This window comes from Lactuca sativa, chromosome 3, assembly GCF_002870075.4.
Source record: "Lactuca sativa cultivar Salinas chromosome 3, Lsat_Salinas_v11, whole genome shotgun sequence".
In the NCBI taxonomy this organism is placed as follows: domain Eukaryota; kingdom Viridiplantae; phylum Streptophyta; class Magnoliopsida; order Asterales; family Asteraceae; genus Lactuca; species Lactuca sativa.
The window spans coordinates 122,783,368-122,804,781 of NC_056625.2; the positions used below are offsets into that span (position 1 = coordinate 122,783,368).

Genomic DNA, 21,414 nt, shown 5'->3' on the forward strand with positions numbered 1-21,414 from the left:
GTGACAGCGTGTTAACAGGGGTATTTTGGGTATTTCAGGATTTTAACTGTAATTGGTCACTTGGAGGATAGGTGCCGGTTGGAACTAAGATTTGGAGTCAGGACCTCATCAGTTATTGATCAGATTGAGAGGTGAGTTTTGCCTCACTTTACCTACGGGTCGAAGGCGCTAAGGCCGACCCATTGGATTAGATATTATGTTATATGATAGTATCTTATTGTATTGTGGTGATCTGTTAGATCTGTATCCTGGTATATAGGATGATGCTATGCTTAGTTATCAGTAGATCTGCCTGTTATCCGCTTCCTGGATATATGTTTATCTATGGTATATGTAGCCATAGTATGGGTGGGTTGAGACTATATTGCTTTTCTTTTTGTCAGTCAACAAACTCGGTAATGTTTATATCGATATTTTGTTATGGTTTACTGGGATTATATGTTTGTTGGATATGTATATGTCGATATGTTGTGTGTGGTTAGGTTGAGGTGGACCAGTGTAGATTGAAGACCAAGAGACCCAGGGCATCCCGGATAGACTGCATGCCTCAGGGGCGTACGAGTCAGGACGAAGGTTCAAAGAACGTTTCGGATAGTCTGAAGGCCCGAAGAGGCGTACCGGTCATGTTGAAGGTTCTGTGAGTGTACTAGATAATCTGTAGGCCAATGCGGTGTTTCAGTCAGGATGAAGGTTCTATATGCATGTTGTTTGTTTGCTATATGTATTGTATGGTGGTATTTTGGGGAGCTCACTAAGCTCCATGCTTACAATTTTGGTTTATTGTTTCAGTTACTTCAGTGGACCATGGTAAGGCAAAGGCGTGCCCTTACACATCCTTGGTTTTACAATTGATTGGATCTTGGGAGACTCAAATTATAAATAATGTTTGGAAATAATAGTTTGTAAACACTTTTACTAATAAATGGGTCGCTTTTGGAAGGTTTAAATTTGTTAAAAATTTTGGGTTGTTACATTCAGAATATCCACTGATCTCTTCCTCTTCCCCCAATATGTTCTCCCTCTTCCACATATGATTCAACGATTCTCCATTCTCTCTTCTATTTTCTCTCTCAGACCGTAAACCATAAATTTTCTTATAAATGAAAGGTAGATCGTAAATTAATTTGAAACCTATCGTCAATTAATCATCGATCTAGATACTGAATTTTTCGTTGATTTTTGGAATTGCCGGTAGTTTAGAGAACTTGGTATCAGATTCTTTCATCAAGAAAGGTATAGTAGAGAAATATAGACGAGACAGTGATTGTGTTAGGAAGAGAACTTGGTATCAGATGAAGACGATTTTTTTTTTCAGATTATTTGGGAGTTTCTTGATCATCAAAGTCAAAATTGTACACAAAATTTTGTTATTATTTCTGTTTTGCTACCTAATTTTATAATAATTTTAAAATTCTACTAATAGCTTTAGGGAGCAATAATCGATGTACCATTGTAGAACCCCCATCTATTCTTCACTGTCGATCGTTTACTGTCAGGTAATCTCTTTTTCTAGCATTCTCTTATCTATTTGATTTTGGGTTCTTTTAGTCTTATTGTTTGCATATTCATCATGTTTTCTTTTTCTTTTTCTTTTTTTGAATCTGTAGGGTTGCGCCACCGTCTCTTTCTTTCTAATTGCTATAGAAACAGGAAGGTGCACATGTAAATTACATCTGCATGTTGAAGAATTTAAAATTTAATGTTGATTATATCTTATTAATTTCTTTGATTCCATACAAACCCAATGACTAGTTAAATTTCTACATAACTCCCTGGATGAAGTGCACCGATTTTGCAACATCTAATTTTATAAGGATATGGTAGCAGAAATTGTAGATAAACATTATATTTTTCAGGTAAAAGTTGAAATTATTGATTTTATGAGTTTTTTTATTCCTAGTTTTCTTTCATGATTTTGCAACTTCATCCTATTTGGTCATAAAACAATGATATCTTGTGAACCAAAGAGAATTAGTAACTTTAACTTTTGGTAAGTACGATGGGAAACATGAGATTTAGCTTGATTATTATTTTAAAAAAGAATTATGGTTGATCGGGTCTATGTATAGTTGTTGTATTAGATAATTAAGATTATACATGTTATGACTTAACTCCTTTAACTCCATGATATCCTTTTGTCTAATTAGGTTTAGGTTTTTCTTAATTTCATGATTTCTTTTTTGCTTAATTGCATGTCATTTACTTGGAAGCAGAGATTATTTGTTAAAGGCTATCCCATGAAACTTAATTTTGTAGCTATAAGCATCTCTTAATGGTTTATGGAATTCTTGATTTTGTTTACTATTTTATAGTTTCTTTTGTTGTAGCTTTTCTGAAATTGCTACAAAGCAGCTTGAAGTTGTCTTTTGACCACCAAGTTAGACAATATGCTTCTCCACCTTTGCAACAACATGATATATCAATGTTTATTTCTCTTTTCTTCTACATCATTTTCTCCATCTATGATATTCTATATTTCAATTTTGCAATAGTTGTTGAATACAAAGACAACATCTGTTGTTTGTGACCTATTTCATTTTTGTTTCAGCAATGGTGGTGGTGATCGAACCTTGGTAAGCAAGTCGTGGTGAGCAAGCAAGATTCACAATATGTTAAATCAATCCTAACTATTTTGTGTGATGTTGAGTCCTTTACTTCAGTTTTAATTTGTGGCACTTAAAATGGAAATATGGGGGTGTTGATTGGAGATATTTTGTTACTATTCTTGGCTTTAACATTTTGGAACGATGACTGGTGTTGGTTCTCACCATCTCTTCCTCTCTTTTTTTCTTTATAATTGCATGTCTTGGTTTTATTCGTTCTTTTCTTAAACTATTGGTATTAGTTGTTACCTTTTCAATTGTTAATGATATCCTTACAAAGAATGGATTGGAACGTTATTGTTTATAACTTAATATAGCACAAATATGACATATGCATTAGTGAATTCTAGAGCAACTGCCCTCCACAAAGATCACATTAACAAGTTCAGACTCGCATTTTCTCCAAAACTTACAAGAAAGTTGAAAAAGGTGTCACTTTTCTCCAGTACTTGTTCTGTAATCTTCTTCTTAACTTGATATTTATATAATAATTCCCTATTATTTTTTGTTTTTCATTTCTAATTTAGGGGATGCTTTTGTTCATTGTTGTAAAGTATTTAGTTTTTTGGTAGAATGTTATTGATTCTAAAGACGGAATCATATAGGTTTTGATTCTTTGTTGACAACCTTCTTTGCGTGTTTTTATTCTTATTATATTTAGACATTTAAAGGATTAATTCTATTTGTTATAAATAATGGTTTGTTTTGGTTTGGTTCTTGGTGCCTTAACTAATTGTAGATTCTATCCGTCATTGCTCATTTTGTAATTCCTTGTTTGTAGGATAACAAAGCTTTTTTGAGAGTTACCTGCTGGCGAAATGGAGAAAATAACAGGAACAAATCCGAGTGGGTGAGTTTGTAACAACCCATCCCACTTATATCAAAGATGAAAATTTTATCAAAATCCTTGTTACTGGTAATTTTTACAAAATCTTATGCTTAATTGAATTTTTTTTAAGAATCACATTGTAAAAGTTGGATGTTCATTGCATATAAGTTATTTAACAAAACTCCTGAGAGTAGTAGGCATTGATCGGATGAATTGCATATACGGATATTCTTTTGATCGTAACTACTTGTAGTTTGATATATGCTAATCAATGAACTTAGCCACTCACATATGTAATGAAATTATTTGATGTCTTTATTCCATTTTTTTCTTCTTTATGGGATGCTTATGCTAAACTTATTATACATGTATTTGCACACCTATTTTCTGATATTGAAGTGAAATATTTATTGCAAGGTATGTCTATTAATTTGATCTCATACTACCAGACCCTGACCCTAATTGAACAACATCTAACTCCTATTACTGCAAAAAATACAATTGCAACACTCCGAAAATAGGAGCGTGACTTCCTTGATTTGGATACCTTGTCAGAACCACGATGTGATTGGTTGAAGGGCAATGTTAAGACCAATCCTCAGCGGTTAAAGTTTTGTTTTTGCATTTTTGGACAAATCGTGGGCCGTGCCTAGCACGACCTATAGACTCTCCTTATATATATATATATCTTGATAAATGTTGGAAACATTACAAATTTACTAAATTTGTAAACAATTTCAAAAAAGATAAAAGCAAATTGACATGGAACTAAAATAATATAATAGATAAACTTTATTAGAGTAAATATATATGAAATAGAAATGTAATTAAAATAAAATAATAGATAAACCTTGTTAGAATACACATATATCATGTATACACCAAATTTAGGGAAAATTAAACTCACTAAGTGTAACACCCAAATTTTCAAAATAATTTTTCACATTTTATAAAACACATTTTCATTCATAATTGTTATAAAAACACCATTGTATCACATAGTCAAAACATAACATAACATCACATCCCAAGATCAAAATATAAAAACTCATCGTGTGTGTACTGATCAAGCCGACACCTTCCCGCGATCATCACTGGTATCTGAAACACATAACACAACCATGTAAGCATAAATGATTAGCGAGTTCCCCAAAATACCACACACAATACATATTAGCCACTCGAGGCTAAAACTCTGTTTGACCCTCTGTCAATGTGTCTCAGTGGGACCCTCCAGTCCCATGACTCTGTGGGCCCTTTGGCCCTAACTCTGTGGAACTTACGGTCCTAACTCTGAAAACTCTGGCACATACATAACATAAATCACATAGAAATCACATCATGCAAAAGCATACAAAATACTCTGTCACATAACTCTAATTACCACTCTAGGTAAAGTATAGTGAGAAGACTCACCTTGGGTAACTCGGTAAAATCTCGAACTCTGTAAAATCCGATCTAGCCTCCGCCTAATCATATGAAATAAACACTCTGAATCAATACATCTCTCAAGGCTAGACTATGCCTCCTCTTAGTACTCTCAGAAGGGTAAAAGACCATTTTACCCCACTCATGGCTTAAAGACCCTAAAATTGACCAAACCCTAAAAGTAAACAAAATTCAACTCCCCTGGTTACGCTGTGCGTACCACCCCTTAAGCCGCACGTACTGGTATTACGCCCAGCGTAACTCCTAGTTTCAGACTCTAAGCATTTTGGGGGCTTAATCCGTTAAGACCCACGTCCAACTTCTAGATCTGACCATTTATAATCCTCTTAATCCATAAAGTCAGCGATTTTAAGCCTTTGCATGGCTGGACAAGTCACTAACACCCATAATACTCCACTTCCTAACAATAGAAAGCTCAATACTCATGCATAACCTCATATCCATGACCAAGATGGAAACTTTATGGATTTATAACACAAATACCACTGAAATGGGACAGATCTAGGTCCATGGAGCACATTACACTCATAAAGTCTCCACCTTTGGGACTTTTAACCCTAAAATGGTCCATGAAACATCAAACCAAAATGAAGAGGAAAGTTTTGAACTTTATACCTCCAAATGCAACTCCTTCCTCTGTAGATCTCAGATCCAAACTTGCACTTCAAACTCTAGCCTCCACAAGTTCCTCTCCTTCTTCTTCACTAACACACCAACACACTCTTAGCTCCAAAACACTCACTCTCAAGCTAAGGACGATTGGGAGGCTCTCTTAGGCTTTTACTCGTTGATATAGAGGCTGAGAAATATCCATTATATAGTGCACTAGTCAAATATTAGGTTTTGCATCTAGACCCATTACGCCCAGCGTAACCCTGGGTACGCCCGGCGTACCCAGGTGAGTTCGCGTCCAAATTAAGTGCATGAGTACGCGCAACGTACTCCCCACTACGCCCAACGTACTCATTTGCTACAAGAACTCTTACAAAGGACCACTTTTGACAACTTGACAAAATTAAAGGATATAATAGCTTTACCTAGATTTTGGGATGTTACAATTCTCCCCCACTAGAACCAGACTTCGCCCTCGAAGTCTCATGTCGAAAACGACTCCGGATGTTGCTCCCGCATCTCTGACTCCGACTCCCAAGTCAGCTCGAACCCCTTCCGGTGCTGCCACTGGACCTAAACCAGTGACACCTCCTTGTTCCTCAGAATCTTGACCTTCCGGTCCAAGATCGCGATTAGTCTCTCAACATAATCAAGACCCGTATCCACGTGGATATCCTCCAATGGTACCACTGCCAACTCGTCGGCTATGCACTTCCTCAGCTGAGACACGTGGAAGGTATCATGAATCTAGCTTAACTCCGGAGGTAGCTCCAATCGATATGCTACCCTGCCCACCCTCGCAATTACCCTGAACGGTCCAATATACCGGGGCCCCAACTTGCCCCTTTTCCTGAATCGGATCACTCGTTTCCAAGGAGACACTTTCAGGAGTACAAAATCTCCAACCTGGAACTCGATCTCGGATCGACGCCTATCTGCGTAACTCTTCTAGCGACTCTGGGCTGTCATCAATCTCTGTCTAACTTGCTGTATCTACTCTGTTTTTTGAAGCACTATCTCTGTGCTACCCATCACTTGTTGCCCTACCTCTCCCCAACAAATGGGAGTCCGACACCTCCTCCCATACAATAACTCAAAGAGAGGTGATATATGCATATTTAGTTCATATTAAGTGTAGATTTTTATTCATTTATTAGCTAAATTATTGCATTTCATGGACAAAAGGTACTTAAAAGTGGTTGAATTATGTTTTCAGTCCAAAAGTGAAGCTCGGAAGCAAAAGGAAGCAGGAGAAGCGGTTGAGAGTTCGAGAATGGAATAAAGAAGAAAAACACTAAAAATAACACCTACTCGGCGAGTAGGGTCGACTACTCAGCGAGTCCACACGAATATTCGAGAAGATAAAGACTCGAATGAGGCATGCTGCTCTGGGCCCCAGCTGAAAGCCACGCCCTTCCGGGTCAGCCTGGTGAGAGGAACCACAATCCTGGAGAAATCCTGAATGAATCTCCGATAATATCCGGCCAACCCCAGGAAACTCCTGATCTCCGAAGGGGATTTCGGTACCTCCTAGCTTATCACCGCCTCAATCTTGGCCAGATCGATCAATATCCCATTCTGGTTGACGAGGTGCCCTAGAAACTGGACCTCCTGTAACCAAAAATCACACTTGGAGAATTTGGCGTACAACCTCAACGATCTCAGAACTCCGAGGATCTCCCTCAAATGCTCCTCATGCTGCTCTCTGGACCTCGAATACACCAATATATCATCAATGAACACGATCACCGAACGATCCAACATCGGCCTGCACACCCTGTTCATGAGATCCATGAACGCCGCCGGTGCATTGGTAAGCCTGAAAGGCATCACCACGAACTTGTAATGCCCATAACGAGTCCTGAACGCTGTCTTCTGGATATCCTCATGACGCACCCTCATCTGATGATATCCAGACCTCAAATGAATCTTGGAGAACCAAGACGCTCCCTACAACTGATCGAACAAATCGTCGATCCTCAGTAAGGGGTAACGGTTCTTGACCGTCAGCTTGTTCAACTCCCGGTAATCAATGCACATCCGGTGTGAACCATCCTTCTTCTTAACAAAAAGGATCGACGCTCCCCACGGGAAGCTACTCGGCCGTATAAACCCCTTCCCCAACAGCTCCTGAAGCTGCGAGGACAATTCCTGTATCTCTGGATGTGCAAGGCGATAGGGCGCCTTGGTGATAGGCGCTGCCCCCGGAACCAAATCAATACAGAACTCCACCTGCCTCTCGGGAGGCACACCCAGCAACTCCTCGGGGAAAACATCCGGGAACTCACACACTATTGGGACCTCATCGACCGACCTCGGTCTCTCTGCACCTATCCTCGTATCCATCATATAAGCCACATACCCACTACAGCCCTGCTATAGACTCTGCCTCACTCTCGCAGCTGAACAAAACGCCGACCCAAAACGGGTACCCTCGCCATAAACCGTAAGAACTCCCCCACTAGGGTCTCGTATGGTCACCAGCTGTCGCTCACAGTTGATAACCGCTTCAAATCTGCTCAACCAGTCCATGCCCACGATGACACAGACATCTCCCATAGCAATCGGGACCAAATCAATCGGAAACTCAACGCCGAATATCTCGAGTACACATCCTCGAATCACATCAGTGGCATAAACTGCTCTCTCGTCGGCTATGGAAACTCGCAAAGGTCAACTCAATGCCTCACGACAAATACTGATGTGCTGACTAAAGGCTAACGACACAAAAGACCGACTCGCACCCGAGTCAAATAACACTAAAGCAGGCACATAACACACAAGAAATGTACCTACGCATATCACAATATAAGCATAACACCACAAACTCAGAATAAATATATGAAAGAATACATACCAGCCACAACATCGGGTGCTATGCGGACTTCCTCCGCGGTCAACTGGAAGGCTCTCCCGCGAGCCTTCGGCGCCTCGGCCTTCACCGGCTGACTCTCTGTAACTTGAACAGCAGCAGGGACAAACCCCTGAGAAGCTCCATGAGCTGACCCTCGCAACTGCGGATGCTCGGCCTTCCGGTGTCCAGTTTGGTTGCAGTGAAAACAAACTGCAAACCCCTTGGAGTAATCCTTGGCCATATGCCCCTCCTTGCCACACTTGTAGCAAGACCCTGCTCTGCACACCCCTCATGACTCTTGCCGCACTTGCCACAAGTGCGGCCCTTCTGGTTCCCAGATCTCGAATCGGTGGCCTTAGCCCACTTGGCAGCCGACTGGGACTACGACGGTCGTCGATCCCTCCCCTGAGACTCCGCCTCCTCCTTGGCCCGAGTCTTTAGCTCAATCTCCCTCTTCCGGGTATTTTCCTGAAGCTCGGCAAATGTCTGGTACATCGAGTTCGCCACGAACTCACGGATGTCTCTCCTCAAAATGCTCAAATAACGACTCATACGTGCCTGCTCAGAAGACACGTGTTCAGGGCAGAACATCGCCCTCTCATGAAACATCCTGGTGATCACAATAACAGACTCTGTACCCTGCTTGAGGGTCAAGAACTCATGGGCCAATCACTCCCTTTCCACCGGGGGAACGTAGTCATCACGAAACATAGCGGTGAACCTCTCCTAGGTCACCGCAACAAACTCTACAGAAGAATAGTGCGCTGTCACAAACTTCCACCAATCCTTCGCCCCCAAGCGAAGCTGGTTCAGCGCGAACCGAACCCTCAAATGCTCCGGACATGAACATGTGTAGAAGCACCCCTCAATGTCAGAGATCCACCTCATCGCAGCTATCGGATCCTGAGTCCCATCAAACTCTAGTGGCTTGATGTTGCTGAACTCCCGGTACAACAACACGTCACCCCTTGCGGCTTGGCAGCAGCATCGGCCGCAATGGTTACAGTAACAACAGCATCAGTAAGAGCAGCATAACGCTCATCAAAAGTCTTGATCAGGGTGGTCTTGATAGACCCGAACATCTCTGGAATCTCAACGTGGATGGCAGCAGCCACCTCATCATGAATAATCTGGCAGAGCTCCTCATCGCTCACACCCCCCTCACTAGACCCTGGCTTATGGCGTGTCCCCACCATGATGTCTCTCTGAAATACAACAAAAGATATAAGAGAATCGCTTGAGTGTACACACACTCGATATCCCAATCCTACTTGATCCCTGGTACCCTAAGGATTCTTACTTGGGCTGCGTACTGATCTGGTTCCTTCAGTAGTACGGGCCCAAAACTACCGCCCACACCACATCAATATTCACCCAAGTCCTCCTCCTAGGATCCCAAATCCCAAGCACTCTACTCTCTCTCTATGCATAGTCTACTCTCAATCAGATCTCTCATAAGCTCCTCGCTGCTATCTATTCACTCTCAAGCATCTCCTAGCAGCAAAACCCCCAGGCTAAGGCATCACAAATCAGACCACTCTAGTCCTAATAAGAATACCTAGCCTACTCTAGTATGCGTATAATATCATAACATATCTCATAACTCATAACGTAAGGGTATTTTGGGAAATCACCGTTCGTGCACTGGCTGATCGTACACACTACTCTGCTCTGCTCTTTCAAAAACTTTTTACTCTTGAGAAAATTTTGTAATTTTTATTTTGAAAATCTCCCAAATCCTCAGTTTGAGTTCAGATACGCCCGAAGGTGTACCTGAATCCCTCAAACCAAGGCTCTGATACCAACTTGTAACACCCAAATTTTCAAAATAAATCTTCACATTTTATAAAACACATTTTCATTCATAATTGTTATAAAAACACCATTGTATCACATAGTCAAAACATAACATCACATCCCAAGATCAAAATATAAAAACTCCTCGTGTGTACTGATCAAGCCGACGCCTTCCCGCGATCCTCACTGGTACCTGAAACATATAACACAACCCTTTAAGCATAAATGTTTAGTGAGTTCCCCAAAATACCACAAACAATACATATTAGCCACTCGAGGCTAAAACTCTATTTGACCCTCTGTCAATGTGTCTCAGTAGGACCCTCTAGTCCCATAACTCTGTGGGCCCTCTGGCCCTATCTCTGTGGACCTTACGGTCCTAACTCTGAAAAGTCTGGCACATACATAGCATAAATCACATAGAAATCACATCATGCTAAAGCATACAAAATACTCTGTCACATAACTCTAATTACCACTCTAGGTAAAGTATAGTGAGAAGACTCACCTTGGGTAACTTGGTAAAACCTCGAACTGTAAAAGCCGATCTAGCCTTCGCCTAATCATATGAAATAAAACACTCTAAATCAAAACATCTCTAAAGGCTAGAAAATTCCTCCTCTTAGTACTCTCATAAGGGTAAAAGACCATTTTACCCCTCACATGGCTCAAAGACCCTAAAGTTGACCAAACCCTAAAAGTCATCAAAAGTCAACTCCCCTGGGTTACGCTGCGCGTACCACACATGTACGTTGGGCGTTCCCGGTGTCTTCACAGAAAGCAGGGTGCGTGACCCCTTACGCCGTGCGTACTTGGATTACGCCCAGTGTAATTCCTAGTTTCAGACTCTAAGCATTTTAGGGTCTTAATCCGTTAAGACCCATGTCCAACTTCTAGATATGACCATTTATAATCCTCTTAATCCATAAAGTCAGCGACTTTAAGCCTTTGCATGGCTAGACAAGTCACTAACACCCATAATACTCCACTTCCTAACAATAGAAAGCTCAATACTCATGCATAACCTCATATCCATGACCAAGATGGAAACTTTATGGATTTATAACACAAATACCACTGAAATGGGACAGATCTAGATCCATGGAGCACATTACACTCATAAAGTCTCCACCTTTGGGACTTTTAACCCTAAAATGGTCCATGAAACATCAAACCAAAATGAAGAGGAAAGTGTTGAACTTTATACCTCCAAATGCATCTCCTTCCTCTCTCAGATCCAAACTTGCACTTCAAGCTCTAGCCTCCACAAGCTCCTCTCCTTCTTCTTCACTAACACACCAAGACACTCTTAGCTCCAAAACGCTCACTCTCAAGCTAAGGGCGATTGGGAGGCTCTCTTAGGGTTTTACTCACTGATATGGAGGCTGAGAAATGAGCCTTAGCATCCATTATATAGTGCACAAGTCAAATATTAGGGTTTGCATTTGGACGCATTACGCCCAGCGTAACCCTGGGTACGTCCAGCGTACCCAGGTGAGTCCGCGTCCAAGTTAAGCGCATGACTACGCTCAACGTACTCCCCAGTACGTCCAACGTACTCATTTGCTACAAGAACTCTTACAAAGGACCACTTTTGACAACTTGACAAAATGGAAGGATATAATAGCTTTACCTGGATTTCGGGATGTTACACTAAGCTAATTGAAAATTTTAATTTTAACATTGTACTTTTTTTCTTTTAATTAAGTCATTATGTTATATTTTTGTTGCAATATCAACCAAATAACTGATTTTCATTATTCTTTTGGTAACAATTTTTTTCTAATTGCAATAAAGTCATTAAGTTTATCAAAATTTCGATTTTGACACTATGTTTTATTTTTCTTAATTATGTTATTACATTTATAATATTGTTATGATATCAAACAATTAAATTATTACCATCACTCTAGCAAGTTACCAAATAAATGAGATGACAATATTGTGATGTAGAAACCACTTGTTCATTTTCAAAAAATCATAATCAAGATAAAACCACTTGTTCATAAAACCATAATCTAAAATTGAATATCATATTATAAATAAAAATCATCGCGAAAGTCTCAACATATAAACATTGTTGATGTGTGTGTGTACAATCATGCATTCACTTTCCCCAATCAAAGGATGTATTTTGAAAAAAATATTTAATCCACAATTGTACTCCCAAAATATCATATACAACATAGAATAAGTATACATAACAATAACATGCTTGTTTATCTCAACATGCATATTTCATTCCAACGAAGCATTTAAAACATATAAGCAACAAGCAATACTTTACCAGTCTTGCTAAACATACAATCATGTCATAACATTTATCTCATAGGTAATATTATGAGAAGACTCACCTCACAGGAAATCTAAGAAATCATAACTGCACACGAATAAATGTAAATATCGGTCTCACGAACTACCTAGACATTAAAATATAGGTCAAACCTCATTCTACAACCAAAACCATAAAGTTTGAATCAAAGTTAAACTTGATCAAAAGGTTAAAAAATCAAAAGTCCAATTTTCTGAAAGTCATAGGTGCTCCACGCTTAGAAAGGGCACCATGTGGTCGAATAAGACAAAACAGTCAGGGTTTAAATTAAATTATGACACATCCAAATTCAGCAGAGATGCATCGTGCCCCTTGGGAGGCACACCACACCTAGATTGATTTCCAAAGGGTTTTTTCTGACTTAATCCATTAAGTCAAGGCTCAAGTTCTTAGATCTTATTTCCATTAGTGTAATAATGGATAAAATTTCCAACTTTATTGATCTTCAAGTTTCACCAAAATAGAAGAAATTAGCTAATAAATCACCAAAATGCTCAAGAACAAGAGAAAGGATGCTAGGGTTTCTCAAGAATCGTTCAAGGGTTGATAGAGGCTGAGAATGACAAAACCCTAGAGGTTAATGTACTTTTAATAGCCCTTAAACCCTAAAAAATTACCAGCTCATGGGTCGGGACATGCTGCATCCAATAAATGGGCGTCCTGCATCCATAAGTTTTTTTTCTTCAATTTTTAAAATTTCATAAAAATAAGTCGTTTAGGTCAAAACAAGATACATACCGGGACTCGGGTGTTACATCAAATCTTATATGGTAGGATTAAGTTTCAGATATAAGGTTTGCATCGAACCCAATTCACATATCTTCTTCTCTTGTCTCCTCTTCCCATCAAAGTCTTTCTTCACAAATGGCGTTTGAAGGTCGGTCCAATGGTTCAAACTCACTTACAAGTCAGCGAAAAAGGTATAGTCACCCTTTTTGGAGATGATATTGTTGTGTAGAAGCTCAATATATACAAAAAAAAACATGAAGACCCTTACAAGAGCGATCCAAGAAATGCTTAGTGAGTTTGAACCATTTTATCGACCTTGAATAAGTCTTCATTTACTTGTTGTATAAATAGAGCTTCTCAACCACAATAGCATCTCCTGAAAGGGTGAGTACGTAATTTTCACTGACTTTTAAGTGAGTTTGAACCATTGGATCGATCGTCAAACACCATTTGTAAAGAAATACACTGACGAGAAGTGGAGAAGAAGAGAATAAGATATTTGAAATTGGGTTTGATGCAAACCCTACATTTGAAACTCAATCATGCCACATAAGATCCGGCGTGGCTTCCATGTCATAATATTGTCATGTTATTTATTCATAATATGCTAGATCGATGATAACCGGTCAATTGGTTGAAATTGCAACAAAATTATAAATATAATCACATAATTACGAAAAACAAAACATAGTGTTAATATTGAAATTTATTGCAATTTGGAAAAAATAGTTACCACGAGAATCGATCATTTTGTTGATATTATAACAAAAATGTAAATATAATGACTTAACTGAGAGAAAAAAAATGATGTCAAAATAAAAAATTTCGATTAACTTAATGACTTTATTGCAATTAACCTATTAAAATTGGGACAAAACATATGAATTAAAGTAATGTTCTCTAATCTTTTGATAGATTGCTTAACTAGTTTAATAACTATAAAAAAAATAGTCAAGTAGCTACTAAATCAGTAAAAAGATGAAAATAGGTTATAGTTCTCTGTATTAACCGATAACAAAGGAAAATGAGATTTTTAGTAAGTCAAAAAAAATATAAGTAAAATAAAAGAAAGGCATACCCCATGTTTGTTAAAATTGATTGGAGAATTTACATCCAGTTTCATTAAATTAACTTGGTTGTAACTCGAGCATTAAATTATGCATCATTATTTGATCTTTGTTCTGAATACTTAACATGGTCAACAGTTAGTGATACCAAGGTTGGAGTTCAACGATCACTATCAACAACAATTTTCGTCTTTTGTTCTTCGGCTGCTCTTGATGGGGAAAAGCAACTGTTGACCGGATGCTTGGACTTTGACCATGGGTAAGCAGAAGACGGGACTATGACCATACAACAATATCACCATGCATATTTGTAATTTATGGATCTGAAAAAAAATTGTTACCTTTGAATAATTTCACTCACAAACAACATATACTTCGAAGTTGGATCATATTTTTAATCCAACAAATTTCAAAGTCAGTTAAGTTCAATTGGTAGGAGACTTGTATGTAGTTCTGGTCATCTTTCATGCATACGTTTAGTTAATGTATTGGTGTTAAAAGTGAAAAATAAAATAAAAAGTATAGGATTATTGTCTTAGAAGGTTTACTTATCTTACAAAATTTTGTTAGTTACTTTTTTTTTATAGATACTACAAAGCATTTGCATAAAATAACCCATCAAGCTTAAACAGAATAACTAAATTTTACAAACGATAATAAAGTCAAAGAATCTATGAAACCATATGTAAAAGACAATTATATAATGAGAAAGAATATTTTAACGTCAAAAGGGATTTGGCAATCAATAATGCAATTACAAGACAAAACATGTTACCCCATTACAATAAGCCCCAAATAGACCGTTTTCTCACACGTGCGAGAGTTTATGTTAACGAATAAGACAGCTTACCCAACATGATTTCTCCAGCCTCAACTAAATCATGGAGTGTCTTTTCATGATTACTTATATCCCCAATGATTCGAAATTTGGTAGGTCATGTATACATTGAAGACTAATATTTGAAGTTATCATTAAATAATAGTATATATATATAGCACTTGGGCTAAAACTTGCGAACCATGGTTATTATTGGACTTTGCCCTTTGGGACTCCTTGTAAAATCAAATGTTTACCAATGATAAACTGATTTTTTGCCTCATAGAGAACAAATTATCCTGTTTTGGATCACTAGTCAAATTAAGCGTTGGATTTTTGTTGGTATGTTCGTGTACCTAATGATGAACTTTGCGGCTTTGCCCATGAGTATGGCTATCCCTAGCACATTAATTAGTACACGAGGTACGAGTCACTTTTTGTTAGTATAGCATAGTTCGGCCCATATACAACCTTATTTATATTTGTAGTATAGGAGCCCATTGTACACTCATATACATTGCGATTGATTGTCTTTGATGAGAAAAACATTACCTTACAATCTATCATAATCAAAAACCCTGAAAGATCCTTCTGTTTTTTCATTATTATTCTTATTTATGGAGAGTAAATCAACAGCTATTTCAGCCTCGTCTTTCCTTTCTTGCTCCACGTGATTGCAGGCTGATTTTGCCCTTTTAGTTTGCATATATTCTATCTTTTTGTTCTGTATTTGTTACCAAGAGATTTTATACAGATCAATATTTTTCATATGTTTTCTCTCTATGTTCCATTTTTTTCATGGCATCAGAGCAGGAAAACAATTCACCAACTTCCGCACAATAAATCATTCATAATTCTCTTCTGTTTCCTATCATCTCTCATTATGAGTAACAAAGAGGAAGAATCAATAGAGAAGTCAACATCAAGTAAAGTTGATGTAATGTCACCATATTTCATCTCTGGATCTGATAATCCAAACATTTTCTTCACAAGTGAACCTCTTCGCGATGGTAATTACGTGGATTGGGCGGATGAAATGAGCAATGCCCTCTATGCAAAGAATAAATTTGGATTTGTTGACGGGTCGATTCCTATTCCTGCTGAAGGATCGTCTGAATGGCAACTATGGAAACGATGCAATGCCATGACAAAGGGTTGGCTCCACATTTCCATGGACAAAGAGATACGTACCAGCGTATAACATGCCAAGACTGCCCAAGATGTTTGGGAAGATTTGAAGGAGCGTTTTGGGAGCGCAAGTGCACCAAGGGCATTTGAGTTGAAATGTGAAATCACTCTCACGCAACAAGGAAAGCTATCAGTTTCGACATATTACACAAAGCTTAAAGGCTTATAGGATGAGTTTCAGGCTACTTCTCCGATTCCAAAATGCAAGTGTAACAATTGCACCTGTGACATGGGTAAGCAATTGATGGAGATGAGGGATAAAGAGCGTTTATATGAATTCCTTATGGGATTAGACAAGAGTTTAGGAACCGTGAAGACCCAAATTCTAAGAACTAGGCCAATGGTTTCCCTTGGAGCCGCTTTCCATATTGTTTCAAAAGATGAAAGACAAAAGCAAATTACCTCCGCGGGCAGAACGCAGGTCGATGCAGCAACTTTTCAGACTTTGTGTAGCCGAGAACGTGAGATAAAAGAGACCAAGAAGTGTACACATTGTGGGAAACTATACCACACGATTGATGAGTGTTATGAGCTCAAGGGATATCTCAAGCCAAGAGGGAAGGGATACCGTGACATGGGTAAGAAAGAAGAACCACAGAAGAAACAGAAAAGCATAACCAAAGGGGCTCACATGGCTGCAACTAATTCCCTTGTTCCAGGAGTTGCCCCTAAACAATTCTTAGCTTGCCAAGACTACTTCAATATGCATCGGGAAAGCTCACAGAACAGTAATGAAGAAAAATTGCCCACTGCTAACATGGTTGGTAAGATAAATAACTTAAGAACATGGATAATCGATTCCGAAGCCACTGAACACATAACTTGCGATGATGGGATTCTTGTTAAACAAACAAAATTTGGTACAGAAACTCCTGTAAGAATCCTGAATGGAGAAAAGGTCCCAGTTGTGAGTGTTGGTGACACTAGTTTGCTAAATGCTTTGAAACTAAATGGAGTTTTGAACATTACTAAATTTGAATGCAACTTGTTATCTGTTAGCCGCCTCACAAGAGATTTAAATTGTTTTCTCACATTTTTCCCGAATTATTGTACGATGCAGGACTTACCTTCGAGGACGCTGATTGGAATGGGTAGACACTGTGATGGTCTATATTGATTGGAGCCAAGGATCACAAACAAGGTGTGAATAACCATGCAAATTATTTTGGTACTCTCGAAGTCATTTATCAACTAATCAATGTGTCAGTTAACCACACACGCTCCATTGATCAGCGATAATTTACGAGAAACCCATTGCCATCCTTCATTAGTCCCATATCAGTGTGCCGCTTAACCACACACGCTCTACTAACGACTAATAGTGGACTTTGAGAGAGAAGTTAGGAGCACACAAAATCGGCTAGGGTTCTTCTTGGAACTCTTGGGATGCCAATTTTGGAGCTAAGGAATTACACTTATAGTGTGGAATTCCTATAGTTTTAACTTGTAAACCCTAATCCACTTCCTTGGGCATTTAATCCAATAATCCATATGATAAGCCTTATGGACTAACACTTCATGGACTCTCACATAAACTTAGTCCATCTACTAATCAATCATGGATCATTGGCCCAAACTATGTGTATCACTGATTTACATAATCAGTCCCCTTAATTTAATTAATTTCTTTTGATCACTAAATTAATTCCAAATTAATTCTTGACCAATATTAATTAAATAATATGATTTCTCAATTAATATATTATACTTATAATATATTAATAAATCACAAATAACCTATTTCTCAAATATCCATCCTATCAAATTGTTCAATGGAACCCAAAATGGACCATGCTACTATCGGGTCAAGTACATACCAATTATAGTTATGGGCTTAGACACCTAATCCAACAACTACAACATAACAACATACCAACTACTTGGGTACAGATCTAACAAGTCACTATTGTTGGATTAGTGTCTAAGTCCATAACTATATTTGGTATGTACTTGACCCGATTGTGCATGATCCTTTTGGGTTGCCTTCACCAAAGCAACTTGACTGGATGAATAATAGAGAAAGAGGTTATTATGGTTTATTAATATATTATAAGAACAATATATTAAAAGAGAAATCATATTTGCTTAATTAACATTGATCAAGAATTAATTAAGAATTAATTTTATTGTTAAAAGAAGTTAATTGAACTAAGGGAACTGAATTGTAATTATGTGATAGTTACAAGGTTGGGCAAGGAAACCCTAAATGATAGGGTGGACGAATTCCAAGGATAAGGCCTTAAGAATTCGTCCAAATGAGGGATTCTAGAGTTATCTTATAGGCTACTTGGTGGCTAAGTAACCAGATAAGGATAATGACTTAAACCCTAATTCTCACACATATATAAGGACCCCTTGGGTATGAGAATTCGGCTACATCTAACCCTAGAAGTCTTGGAGCTGAATTTTCCCTCTCCTTTCTCTCTCTTGCTTCATCCAGTTGCTTTGGTGTTTGTGATTCATTAGAGGCACAACATTTGAGATGCTAAGGTTCTCAAAGCTTCAAGATCTACAATCAACAATCAAGGTATTCATCTAACTTGTTTATTTGATATTCAATTAGATTTGTTGTATGCTAGATTAGCATTTTGCAAGTCTTGGACAATATGCATGTATCATTAGAAAAAATAGATCCAAGCATCAGGGTTTGCATGAACACCATAGGAATGTTGTTATGCTCACGACCCATCAGTGGTATCAGAGCTTAGATTGTTTATTCTAATGTTTTTGATGCAAAGTTTGTTGTTCAAATCTACAAAATTCGCTTTTTGTTTTTGACTAAACTCACGACGTGACCATCGAGGGTCATGACGTGACCATCGAGGGTCACGACGTGAGTTCAACTATGCGATAAATATTAATAATATGATTATCTTATAATTTTCGAATTTGATCTAAGTAATGTTTTGAAAAGTTTCAAAACTTTCCCTTAAGTTTTGGAATTTAATTTTTTGGATTAAAAGTTTAATTTTGAAATTATTAAATTCCAAACCCTAGAATTTTACAAGTTTAAAATTCACCTTATACTATTATAATATTATAAGAATAATTATTATATATGTATAACTTAAATGCTAGTCTTACCGTTAGTAAGCCTCATTTACGAAGCCGATCTATGAGGGGGGGGGGGGTATTAGGTTATGACCTATAAAATGGTCGTTTAATGGGTGTCCACTCTCACCCACCGCTTCCTTGATTGGTGGAGGGTCGTTAGCCGAACGGGTAGGATAGGGCAACCCTTTCCTTATTGAAAGTATAATGAATTTATAAAGTAACTAAATGTTTTTATAAAATTCCCAATCTTAGTTACTTTAGGAAAAAGTGAATTGATGCAATTCCATGAAATTACACTTTGTACCCTTGCTAAGACGTTAATGGAGTGTGTGTGGTTAACCGACACACTAATTGGGCTCTAAGAAAAGGTGGAAAAGGGTGACTCGATATTAGTCATAGATCGATGGAGTGTATGTGGTTAACCTGCACGTTGATTAGGTGACTATAACATTGGGGGTACCGTGTACATTTGCATGGTTATTCACACCCGCTTTGTGATCGTCGGCATCCTAGTCACAAACTTGAGGGGCATATCGAGATTTAAACATGCCATTGAAAAGTTCAATGAATCTCAAAAGATCTAGGAGTTTTCAATACATTTAAAACTTAATTTTAATTTGTTTTTCATGGCAGAAATTAGTGAATCATCATTCACTTACCTTCAAATTATTTGCTGTTTAGATTACGACATCCCTTTTCTAAATTCAAAATAATGTTGTTGGATCCTAGCACTAATTTTTCATTTGGGTGTTTAGTTGGGGATTATTATCTAATCAAATTTTGTCTCTTTTCTTTTTCAGATGTCGAACTTGAACAACGACGCTTCTGGTTCAAACCCCTTCGGCTCGTTCTCACTCATGAACTTGTGTGGGAGGATGATCTTCGACGGAAACAATTTCAACGATTGGATCCGCAACATAAGGATGGTCACACGCTACGAGGAAAAAGCATATGTCCTTGACAAAGAGCTGAAAGGTGGACATGTACACTGCCACTCCCAAAGAGATCGCTGCCTTCAAGGCCCATGAGCATGATGCCATGAAAGTCCATTACATCATGGTAGCGACAATGACTGCTGAACTCCAAAAGTCCTACGAGGACTTCTATCCCTACGAAATGCGTCAGGACTTGGTGGAATGATATCACCGAAGTGCGAGGCAGGAAAAGTATGAGATCATCACTTCGATGATCACAACTAAGATGAGAGACGGAGAGTCTGTCATTGCTCATCTGCGAAAAATGCAGAGGTATGTTGACCGCCTGATGAAGTTAAATGTTAACGTCGATGAAGAGCTGGCGATTGACATCATTCTTCATTCGCTACCACCCTGCTTCAACTAGTTTCGCATGACCTACCACATGAATAAATAGGATGTCACGTTGAGCAAGCTGCAAGGTCTATTGAGGACTGTCGAGAGTAACCTCAAGGACAAGTCTGTTGCACAAGCTCCTACTCCTGCTGCTGCCCCAGTCTTGGCAATTAGGCAAGGAAAGGGTAAGAAGAGGAAGGCTCCCTCAAAGAGCCACCACAAGGGAAACTCCCATGATGGCACCTCTTCTAGTGGAACCAAGTCTGGTTCTGCTAAACCCAACTCCAACCCCAAGGAAGTAAAGTGCCATCATTGCCACGAAATAGGGCATTGGAAATGAAGCTGCCCGAAGTATCTGCAAGACATCAAGGATGGAAAGATCAAGCCGTCCTACGCAGGTATTTACACTATTCAATCTAATGATTCATCACATGCTAATTCTTGGGTACTTGATACGGGATGTGGTTTTCACATTTGTTCTGATTTGCAGGGCCTAAGAAGAAATAGGGATGTGGAGCATGGGAAGATAAACTTGATCATGGGGAACAAAAGAGCGTCGCCTGTCACCAAGATTGGAGTTTACTCTTTAATGCTTAGTAATGGATTAGGACTAGATTTGAATAATTGTTGCTATTAGTCAGAAATGGCAAGAAACATCATTTCTTCTCATGGTTTGTATAGACAAGGTTTTAGATATTCATTTGATAATGAAAAGGGTTCTATTAATTCTTATCTTAATTTTGATTGTTTACCTATTGTTTCACTTTGCATGT

At 38.4% G+C, this 21,414-nt stretch overlaps 1 protein-coding gene across 1 annotated transcript; it reads left to right on the forward strand.

Annotated features, from left to right (window-relative positions):
• The first annotated feature begins 15,972 nt into the window (after positions 1-15,972).
• On the forward strand, positions 15,973-17,394 carry LOC111902409 (uncharacterized). The gene is made up of 2 exons (XM_023898247.1): positions 15,973-16,284; positions 16,447-17,394. The coding sequence occupies exons 1-2, from the start codon at positions 15,973-15,975 to the stop codon at positions 17,392-17,394; spliced, it is 1,260 nt and encodes a 419-aa protein (XP_023754015.1).
• The last annotated feature ends 4,020 nt before the right edge of the window (positions 17,395-21,414 follow it).

What these genes read in the sequence shown, in the direction of transcription:
- LOC111902409 (XM_023898247.1), top strand. Translation starts at nt 15,973, where the DNA reads ATGAGTAACAAAGAGGAAGAATCAATAGAGAAGTCAACATCAAGTAAA. An exon ending in ACAAAGAGATACGTACCAGC is followed by an intron (nt 16,285 to 16,446) that starts GTATAACATGCC and finishes AAAGGCTTATAG; the next exon opens with GATGAGTTTCAGGCTACTTC.